This window comes from Leucopleurus acutus, assembly GCF_964270905.1.
Source record: "Leucopleurus acutus genome assembly, chromosome: 16".
NCBI classification, from domain to species: domain Eukaryota; kingdom Metazoa; phylum Chordata; class Mammalia; order Artiodactyla; family Delphinidae; genus Leucopleurus; species Leucopleurus acutus.
The window spans coordinates 59,751,384-59,762,337 of record NC_139158.1 but is presented as its reverse complement, the minus strand read 5'-3'; the positions used below and the strand labels follow the sequence as shown (position 1 = coordinate 59,762,337).

At 54.6% G+C, this 10,954-nt stretch overlaps 1 protein-coding gene across 3 annotated transcripts; it reads left to right on the top strand.

Moving 5' to 3' along the window:
• Positions 1-283: 283 nt before the first annotated feature.
• On the top strand, positions 284-10,422 carry SNPH (syntaphilin; the record flags this gene model as incomplete). 3 transcript variants are annotated; one of them, XM_082857635.1, is made up of 4 exons in its annotated part: positions 284-465; positions 1,151-1,258; positions 5,978-6,127; positions 9,234-10,422. In XM_082857635.1, 4 exons carry the CDS (start codon positions 284-286, stop codon positions 10,420-10,422), a joined length of 1,629 nt encoding a protein of 542 aa, XP_082713761.1. The 3 variants fall into 3 exon arrangements, with proteins under 3 accessions (XP_082713761.1, XP_082713760.1, XP_082713762.1); XM_082857634.1 differs by having other exon boundaries at positions 1,052-1,258; XM_082857636.1 differs by lacking the exon at positions 1,151-1,258 and having other exon boundaries at positions 416-465.
• Between the last annotated feature and the right edge of the window lie 532 nt (positions 10,423-10,954).

The following is a 10,954-nucleotide window of genomic DNA, read 5'->3' as shown; positions in this document are numbered from 1 at the left end:
AGAGGACTCAGTGCTGGGCCGAACCAATTAGGAGGCCCTGCCCCAGTGTCAGTGACCTTGGGCGAGGCCTTTGTTCTCTCTGGGGCACATTCACTCATGTGGAGGACACGGGGCTGGACTGATGATTTCTGCCCGCCCTGAGGCTCTGATGATCGTGATTTTAAGTCGGGTGGTGGGGTGAGAGCCTGCTAAATTTGTTGGTGGAGGCAGCTGTGGCCTGAGCCTGGCCTGCCAGCCCCCAGCTCGGTCCTGGGTGTCCTGCTGAAGGGTGAGAGGAGAAGCCATGCCGGGCAGCGGCCCCAGCGAGAGGATGACGTGGCCGGGCCCGGCCACCCCCGCGGCCCCCCCAACCCACCCTCTCTCCTCAGCCCCGGGGACACCGCCCATCCCGCCCCTCACCCGGACCCACAGCCTCATGGCCATGTCCCTGCCAGGCAGTAGACGGGCCTCTGCTGGATCCCGCAGGTGAGTTTCCCCAATGCCCGGAGCCTTGGCCTCTGAAGGTGGGGGCAGGGAGGGTCTCTGTCTCCAGTCCAACACCGGCTTGTTTTTGAGCAAGTTGTTGCCCCAGTTTTCCCATCTTTAAAATGGGCTTGCTGACACTGGCCTCAGGAACTACTTATGGGCTCAAATGACACAGTGGGTATAAAAGTTCTCTGAAGACTTAAACCATTGGATCCCTGCCGTCACCAGTATTGTTGTTCGATCTTCACAGTTACTGCAGGGACGGCATGCAGCCTTCCACCCAGGCTCCCCTGGCCTCCCTGTGCGCCCCTCCTCCTGTCCCTCCTCCTGCCTGCCCCATTCCTCTCCACCTCTGTTTCAGTCCGTGCAGGGACCTTTCCCTCTGGGCTTGGGGGACCCTGGAAGTTGAGGACCCTTGGTAGGGGTAGCTGGGACCCCACCCTTGGCCCGCAGCCCTGCTCAGCCTTCTGGGGAGTCCCGAGGACCGGCCTCCTTCTGGTTTTCCACCTTGATTTGCACTGTCTGTTCTGTCACCCCTGTCTGTGCATCCCCCGCCACGCTTCTCTCCCCGGCGGTGACCCTGAAGTGGGGGCCCTCTGGGCCGCAGCGGCCTGGCGGTGTTCGTCCAGTGTCCGCAGCTGCCCACCAGCCAGAACGAGCACCTGCCTCTTCTTCCTGCCTCCAGGCGCACCTCTCCCCCCGTGAGCGTGCGGGATGCCCACGGCACCTCTTCCCTCAGCAGCAGCAGTAACTCGGGCTCCTGCAAGGGAAGTGACAGCAGCCCCACGCCCAGGTAACCAGCCACTCCCTCGCACCCGGCCTGGCCAAGCTGGCTGGAACCCTGAGTGCCCTGGGGGTCGGGGGAGGTGGACGTTCTAACCATCCCCAACTCTAGCACACTTCCCCGCTGTGTGACCTTGAGCAGGTCACTTCTCTCTGAGCCTCAGTTCCCATCTGTAAGATGGGTATGATCATACCCAGCTGCATGTAACCAAAGTCAGTAGCTGAGACAAACTGGGGGTGATGCTTTCAAAACAAGGGGCCAGAGGCGGGCAGCTCCCCGAAGTGTCAGGGACCCCATCTCCACCATCCTTGGTGTACAGCTGGCTCCTACACCTCCAGGCATCAGGTCAGCATCCAGGAAGGAAGAAGGTAGAAAGGCCAAAGCCCCTGAACCCCCAGAGACTCGTGTTTTTGAGACAGGACACATTGCCCAGGAAATTCTGTCTATACTGTGCTGGCTGGTGCCAGGTATGACCGGCTACAGGGAGAGTTAGTGGTTCCCAGTGTAGGGCCACCCAAGCAAACTGGGAGTTCTGTTGGAGAAAAGGCAAGAATGGATGTTGGGAGGCAGCTCATGGCGTCCGCCAGCCTGCTCTTCTGGGTGGTACACTGTGAGGGTGGCAGAGTGGAGTTGTTCTAGAAAGTGAAGTGTGTTACAAGTGCAGCGTGTGCTTTGGGCTCTCAGCAAAGAGGAAAGGCAGGATCGGGCTGGGGAGACAGGTAAGGAGAGCAGTGGGTCCTCAGAGACCAGGACGTGCAGGCTGTGATAGCGGCGCCCATCCTGCTTCCCAGGAGCGTGAGGGGGGAGCACGGGCTTAGGATGTGAATCAGTCTGAGTCTCCACTCCCTCATCTGTAAAGTGGAGCTTAGAACCCGGAGGCTTCAGGGAGCTGATATCTGCACCCACCACACACTGCTGCTGGCCCGTAACGCGTAACCGCTCTCATTAGGACTTTGGTTCAACTTGAGAATCGTAGGCAAGAGAAGGCCAGGAGACTCTGGCCTGCAGCTCCCATGGCCAGAGCTCCTCCTGGGAAGGCTTGTATTGAGTGAGTGTCATTTGTGTGACCAGATCACACTGAGGCGGCAGTTCTGAGTTTTCCACCATGACACGCATGATGGATGACACACATATGCTGGACCCATGCCCCAGCATCCTGTCTGTAACTGCCCCCAGAATGGGGGTGGGGGGTGGTGGTAGTGTGTGAGTGAGATTGATGATGCATTAATTTACCTTTTGAAAAGTGTATAATTGGCAACTTTAATACTTTTTTATTGGTAGCAGATTTTTGCCACACATGTCATAACTGAAACCCATGGGGGCAGTCCCAGCCCTGAAGCTGAGAGCTGCTTCCATGCAAGGGTCTCCTTGCCACCACCAGAGTTGCTGGTGAGCAGTGCCTCGGCTCTAGCCTCACTATAAGTAGCCAGGTGTTCCAAGGTGAGACTAGCTGAGGGATATGAATTGTAGTATACTTCTCTTCTCAGGTACGTATAGTATATATGTAAATATATACTATATTAAAAAATATTTTTTCCCACAAAGAGCTAGTGACTAAAAATATATCAGTGTTAAATGTTATATTGAGAAGGAAAACTAGTGAAAGCATATGGAAAAAAGTTAAAATAGTTACTTCCTTTATAATCCTCAGCTCTTACTAGTTTAAGTAATCCTGGTTCCTCTACCCCGGCACAGGGAAAAGGCCTCTTTTTCTCACCACAGCTCTGGGTCCCTCTCACCATAGCCTTTGCAGGGCACCAGGATGTCTACTGGCCTAACACATGGGGCTCAGGGCCCTTGCTGGCTTCCTCTCTTTTGGAAGGAGATTTCTTAGAGCCCATCAGAGGGGACCCCAAGGTCCCACCCGACACCGCGCCTCTTCCCCTTGCCACACAGAAAACAAGCCAGTGTGTGACCTGACTTGAGTTAAACTTAGAGGCCAGGAGCTGAGTGAGTAGAAGAGAATAGTTTCTCTTTCCCTCCACTTCTGTCCACACTTTCTCTTCAACAGTTTACAATTTACAAATACTTTTTCCTCAGTAAATGTTAGACAGCTTCCCCAAAACTTTTAAAACTGCCTCCAACTTGGCTCCTTCAGCAAATGGGCCCCACCAGGGCCTGTCTTTTCTACATCCATAAAATGTGATTGCCTCTTGCTAGACCTGGGACACCCCGTCCCCTAAAGGAACAGAGCTGGATGGCGGCAAGGCCTCTGCCAAATTGTGTGAGAACACGCCCAGGTGTTTAAGCCAAAATCCAAGGAGGTTTCTTCCCAAACAGAACAGCCGACAGGAAGCTGTGAGTTGAGGTGGCCTGGCCGTGGTCTGCTGGTGGCATGGGGTGCTCCCCTTCCCTGGGTGAAAGCCTCGGCCCTCCCTCATCCACTGGGTGGGAATTCCTCCTCCTCGGCCCTGATGGGACCGGGGCGTGCTCACCACACACACACACACACACACACACACACACACACACACACACACGCGCACGTCTGCGCCACCCTGTGCTAGGGTGTTTGTGGCTGCAGGGTACAGCTGTGAACAGGGCAATGCCCAGAGACAGCCAGTGTTCCCGTGTGTGCTCACGTGTGCGCTCACGTGTGCCCCCAGAGCGTGCACATGCAGATGGAAAGGGTCTGCCTGCGTTTGTGTGAATGTGTTCATGGGCTGGTGTCCTAGAGCAGTTGACCCTGGACCAACAAGGGGGTTGGGGTACTGATCCCTCGTGCAGTTGAAAATCCGCGTGTAACTTTTTACTCCCGCAAAACATAACTGCTAATATCCTACTGTTGGCCAGAAGCCTTCCTGATTACGTAATTAGTTGATTGACATGTATTTGGTGTGTTATATGTATTATAAACTATATAGTAAGCCCCCTACATACAAACGAGTTCTGTTCCAAGAGCACATTCATTAAGTCCAATTTGTTCATAAGTCCCACAAAATTAGCCTAGGTACCCAACTAACACAATTGGCTATATAGTACTGTACTGTAATAGGTTTATAACACTTTTCACACAAATAATACACGAAAAACAAACAAACACAAAAAATAAAGAAAACATTTTTAATCTTACAGTACAGTACCTGGAAAAGTACACCAGCCATGTGAACTAACTTATGTGATTGGACATGGGAACACACGTTCATCTTTGAAAGTTTGCAACTTGAAGGTTCATATATAGGGGACTTACTGTATTCTTACAATAAAGTAAACTAGAGAAAAGAAAATGTTAAGAAAATTATAAGGAAGAGAAAATACATTTACAGCAATATACTGTATTTATTGATACTGTAAGTTTACATTGTTTTTAAAATGAATCATCTGTCAGTACATCAGTATTGTCTTACATGATACAAAACACTGTAGCTGTTACATGTATTACTAAGACTAGACATCAAAAATGAAAAGATCATGTGAAAAAGAAATTCGTATTTATTTACAGGTATAGTGTGCATGCGTTGATAACGGAGAAGCTAGCAATGGTGCCTAGCTTATCTAATGAATGAATCATTATAAAGTTTTTATGGCATACAGTATTACAGTCATATTCAAAATATGGTATTAGAAACATTGTTACATTTTTCTAAAAACCTCTTACCTGTGATGATAGGCTGATAGGCATTTTCTCCAATTGGGAGAGAAAGGCATACTGTAGGGTAATGGGATTCTTTGAAAGCAAAGTTGTAGAACACTAAGAAAACGAACGCATTATTAATATTATATCAACTATCACCCACCTTATGCCAGTGTAAGGACAGGCTGCCACCTTAGTACCAGTCTTGCACACAGTGTTCTACACGCTGGATGCTGAGGCGGTAGTGATGATGACAACACAGAGACGGCTCAAACGGTGGCTGCCATAGTTACTAGATTTTCACACGAAATCACTCATACACATACACAGCAGATAAATCCTGGCCCACCATGCAGGCCCCAGGATAATATACACATACACAGCAGATAGATAAATCCTGGCCCACCACACAGGCCCCAGGATAATATACACATACACAGCAGATAGATAAATCCTGGCCCACCATGCAGGCCCCAGGATAATATACACATACACAGCAGATAGATAAATCCTGGCCTACCATGCAGGCCCCAGGATAATATACACATACACAGCAGATAGATCCTGGCCCACCGTGCAGGCCCCAGGATAATATACACATACACAGCAGATAGATCCTGGCCCACCGTGCAGGCCCCAGGATAATATACACATACACAGCAGATAGATCCTGGCCCACCATGCAGGCCCCAGGATAATATACACATACACAGCAGATAAATCCTGGCCCACCATGCAGGCCCCAGGATAATTACACGGAGGGGGAGACCTCTCCCACCCTCAGCCTTGGTCTCTGGGTTGGGAGAGTGGACACCTGAGCTCTGGGCTGCAGCGCCGGGACTGGGCTGGCGGAGGGGGCGCCACCCCGGGCGGCGCCAGGCTGGTTGACGCGCTCTGTGACGTGTCTTCCCAGCCCAAGCTAGGGGAGCCCTGAGCTCCCCACCCTGACGCTGTGCTCGAAAGAGCCTTAATGAAACCCACCTCCCAAAGGGGCTGCGTGTTCTCGTGCCCACAGGGGCCCCGTGGGGGAGGCCTGGCCTGCAGCGCTCCAGTGGCCAGGGGACCAGAATGGGTAGGCGGGGCCCCTAGCTCCTGGAGGCACAGCGCCTCGCCAGGCCCCTTCCTCCCTCCCTGCTGACAAGCGTCCCCGGCAGGCGCGCCATGAAGTACACGCTGTGCAGTGACAACCATGGCATCAAGCCTCCCACCCCGGAGCAGTACCTGACCCCCCTGCAGCAGAAGGAGGTGTGCATCCGGCATCTGAAGGCCCGGCTGAAGGACACACAGGACCGGCTCCAGGACCGGTAAGCGGGTGGCCAGGGCCCTGCAGTATCTCTGGGAGGAAGGCGTGGCTGGGGGCTCCTCAGCTGCTCCTTGAAGCATCAGGTAGCTGCTTGGGGCCAGGCCGGGAGCAGTTTCCCCTGCGAGGGTCTATCGGGCCTCCCACCCACGGCAGTGCTCTCCCAGTTGTAGCCTGGCAACCCCATTTGGCCACTTCTCGTGCCCTGGCTCCTTTCTACCTGGAGAGGAGCGGCACAGGGCACTCTTCCTGGCTGACCTGTCTCTGTTGGGGAGAAACAACGCCTTAGCCCTCCTTTGCTTCCTCCCAGGGGGTCACCAGGGGCTCGTGACCCACCAGTTCAGGCCCCAGAAGCCTTCCTCCTCATCCACGTATAGATGATGTAAGATCGTGAGAAACCTTCCTCTGAGCTCCCACCCAGCCCAGGGGTCTCCCAGGAGCCCCCGTGGGCCCATCTGAGCTCATTCTCCAGACCTGATCCTCCCGGCCTCCCCGTTTCCAGGCTGGCGGCTTCATCTTTATAATCGAAGCTTCAGGGCTGCCCTCTGATCTCTTCATCACCTACCCGTCTTCTCCAGACTGTGTCAATTCGGATACGCAGCCGACTGTGAGCTGGACAGGGTGCCGTGCAGGGCGCTGGAGGGCAGGCGGGGAGGCCACCACTATCACGCCTTCCTTCATCTTTTCTTTCTTTCTTTCTTTGTAATATAACTGCTTTATTGAGATGTAATTCACATACCATCCAGTTCACCTATCTAAGGTAAACAATTCAGTGATTTTCAGTATATTCACAGAACGGTGCAACCATCAACAGTATCTAATTCTAGAACAGTTCCATCACTCCAGAAAGAAACCCTGTTCCCAGTAACAATCACGCTCCATCTCTCCCCAGCCACGCCGTCCCTGGCAACCACTAATCTTTCTGCCTCTGTGGATTTGTCTATTATATTCCATGTAAATTGGAGCACACAGTGAGCGTGACCGTGTCTCTCTTGACCAGAGCTCTGCCAGGTAGCTGATCCAGTTTGTATCTGTTGTGCTTTTGAACTTGGGGAGGGTGGAGGTGGCATTCTGTGGACCTCCTTGTCTGTAGAGCTAGGATTTCTGTTTATATTTCCCACTGTCTTCTCACTGATGCCCTGCGTCTGCTTGGCCATTTACACTGATGTCCTCAGGAAGCAGACAGCCCATCTCCCTGCTTCCTTTCTAGGGCTGCCCTGTGGCTCAGAGCAGACAGTCTGCCCTGTGTGGTTTGGGCAGGACGCCCTGTAGTGGACACGCCTGCACCTCAGCTCCCCGGCCTCTGCACCTGATACTCTTGTAGTACCTGTGGCCATTCTGTACTTGCTGTATCGTCAGCCTCCTCACAGGCTCTGAGCATTCAGTCTGATCCTCTCATTCCCGCTGTAGCCTACTTCCTCCTCAGAGAAGGAGCTCTGCTTCTACACGCTGCGCTTTCATATATTGTGTCCCCACTTCTAAGATACCCTTTCTTTCATCTTGCTCCCTTGGAAAACTCATCCTATAAGACCCAGTTCAAAGGTAACATCCTGCAGCCCCCTGAGACCTAGACAGGGCTGGGAAGCCATAGCTCTGGGGTCCTGCTGGCTCCCAGGAGGAGTGGGGCCCAGCTGAGCTGAGCATGCCCAGTCCCTCCTTTCAAACTCACTCTTTCTGCCAGGGCTCAGAGTCAGTGAGGAGGGTTATCCTAGAGTGAGCCCCCCACCTGAGGCAGGAGGAATGAACGTTATCCCCACACCTGTGGGGATGTCTGTTATCGTAGCTCTTGAGCAGCTCCAGGTCCCTGCTGCCATCCCACGTCCATCGCCAAGCTGTATCCTGTTGGGCAGCCCTTCCCCTCCTTCCCCTTCCAGTTGATGCCATTGCTGACCTTGTGGCCACTGCAGCCCCGCAGGCCCAGTCCCTTCAGTGTTCTGTGGAGTGAGATTCCTGGGCCCATTTCCTGAATTTCTAATTTGACTTTGAAAAGTGCATGGTGCTTGAGCTGGGTTGGTCACTCTGTTGGACTTATAAAATCCAAAGTGATGGTCGTGCCTTTTGGATTTTATTTGTGTGAATGTAGGGTTTGGGCCGAGTGGCTGCGTGTGGGCCGGATCACTAAGACGTTTGCCGAAGGAGGAGCACCCAGGGTGGGAGTTCAGTCCCATGAAGGAGTCTCCTCCTTTCTCACTGCTTTTGGTCCATCCTGTCCAGTCTCACCCTGGCTTTACCTCTGGACTTGATGGCATCATTTTCTACTTCACCTCCTTCCCCTGCACCCCCTGGATTCATCTATGCCTCAGGGATTTTAAAAGCCTGCGAGTTTCTGGACAAGAGTCCTCTGACCGTCTCGTTTGCCTGCTCTTGCCTCTTCTTTCGGGAATAGCTCTGTGCCTTTTCCGGCAATCTTCTGGGTCTTCCCTCTCTACAGTAGATACAGAGAGGAAACATCTAGCATGGATAAAAGACAGCCACTCTGTTCTCATCATTCTCCTCTGATTCATCCACCACTTCTCATCCCTCCACTTGAGGGAAGATGTAAAATTATCAGCTACATTCAAGGCAGTAATTTCTCTCATAAAAACAAAGTGGATCATCACTCTCTCCCCGGGGTCTCTGGCCAAATCGCCTCCATTGAAAATTTCCACCACCGGCTTTTGCAGGAGGCCACATCCATTTCTGCAGAGTAGAGATTTTAGGTTTAGTTTTTGTTGTTTTATGTTAAGATTTTTAAATGGATGTATTAAGTTTTTATAGCGGTAGCATCTTTAAACTGAGAATCTTTATCGTCTGCTGTCTTCTCTGGGTAGTGGATATAAATGTGGACAGTTGTCTGCATTTTGGCTCTAGGGGGTGGGAAGGAGATGGTGGCTCATTCTCGTCCCTGAAGAGGAGGTCTCTCGTGTCCTGAGCCCTGGCCCCTCTCCCGTCCCCACTGCTTCCCCAATGGAATAAAGAGGGTGAGGAAGGAACTCTGAGTCGTTCCTTTGTTTTCAGCTCTGAGGGGCAGCAGCACAGGCCCTGTGTCCTTGGGGACAGCCCCCTCCTTGTCTGTCCTTGGTGATGGTGACAGGCCAGGCGGTGAGCATGTGTGTCTCATCTGCTCACAGGGACACGGAGATCGATGACCTGAAGATGCAGCTGTCGCGCATGCAGGAGGACTGGATCGAGGAGGAGTGCCACCGCGTGGAGGCCCAGCTGGCCCTGAAGGAGGCCCGCAAGGAGATCAAGCAGCTCAAGCAGGTCATCGACACCGTCAAGAACAACCTGATTGACAAGGACAAGGGGCTGCAGAAGTACTTCGTGGACATCAACATCCAGAACAAGAAGCTGGAGACGCTGCTGCACAGCATGGAGGTGGCCCAGAACGGCTTCGCCAAGGAGGACGGCGCCGCCGAGTCGGCCGGCGGGTCCCCCGCCCGCTCCCTTACCCGTAGCTCCACCTACACAAAGCTGAGCGACCCCGCTGTCTGCGGCGACCGCCTGCCGGGTGACCACCCAGGCGCCTCTGTGGAGGACGGGGCTGACAGTGGCTTCGCGGCGACCGACGACACTCTGAGCCGGACGGATGCACTGGAGGCCAGCAGCCTGCTATCTTCGGGGGTGGACTGCGGCCCCGAGGAGGGCTCCTCGCTGCACGGCTCCTTCAGCCTGGGCCCCCGCTTCCCCGCCAGCAACACCTACGAGAAGCTGCTGTGCGGCACGGAGGCCGGCGTGCAGGCCAGCTGCATGCAGGAGCGCGCCATCCAGACGGACTTCGTGCAGTACCAGCCGGACCTGGACACCATCCTGGAGAAAGTGACCAAGGCCCAGGTCTCCGGGACAGTCCCCAAGTCAGGGGACAGGTGCCCGGAGTTGGATCCCCACCCCCTGGGGCCCAGAGACCCCAACTCTGCAGTGGTGGTGACGGTGGGTGACGAGCTCGAGGCCCCGGAGCCCATCACGCGGGGGCCCACCCCACACCACCCTGGTGCCAACCCCAACCCCAGCCCGTCGGTGGGCGTGGTGTGCCCCGTGGAAGAGGAGGAGGAGGCGGCCGCAGCCGAGAAGGAGCCCAGGAGCTACTGGAGCCGCCACTATATCGTGGATCTGCTGGCGGTGGTGGTGCCAGCCGTGCCCACGGTGGCCTGGCTCTGCCGCTCCCAGCGGCGCCAGGGCCAGCCCATTTACAACATCAGCTCCCTGCTGCGGGGCTGCTGCACCGTGGCCTTGCACTCCATCCGCAGGATCAGCTGCCGCTCGCTGAGCCAGCAGGGCCCAAGCGCCAGCACTGCTGCAGGCGGCAGCTCGCAGCTCTGAGGCCCCATCCCGGCCCGGGCTCCGGAGGCCTGACTACCGATTGTAGGGGTGCCGTCCTCCCTCTCGCACCTTCCCGTGGGGCATCATCTTATTTATTTAGTTTTGGGTTTGGAGGTGGTGTTTTCAGAATGGTAACAGTGTCAGGGGCTGGGAGCGGGGGGTGGGGGAAGGTGTCCCAAAACTGCAACAGGAGAGAAGGGAAGAGAGAGAGACCAAGGGCAGGGAGGCACAGGGACGGGACACACTGCAGAGAAAGAAGGTGGTGAGGCCCCCAACCTGGCCCCCCTGCCCACCTGGCCTCTCACACAGGGCAGCCCCTGCTCAGGAAGTCTCTGGTGTGCTGATCTGGGGAGGCCGGGCTTAACTTGTGTGCCAAGCTTCCCCGTCCCCCACCCCCATGTCCTGTCCAGTTCCCTGCCCACCCCAAGCCTTCTCTCCCAAGCCACCCCTTGCCCTCAGCCCAGGCTTCTGGGCCGGTATTACCTCCTCAGACGGAGGCAGCTGCGACCCAAAGTACAGGCAACTGGCCGGG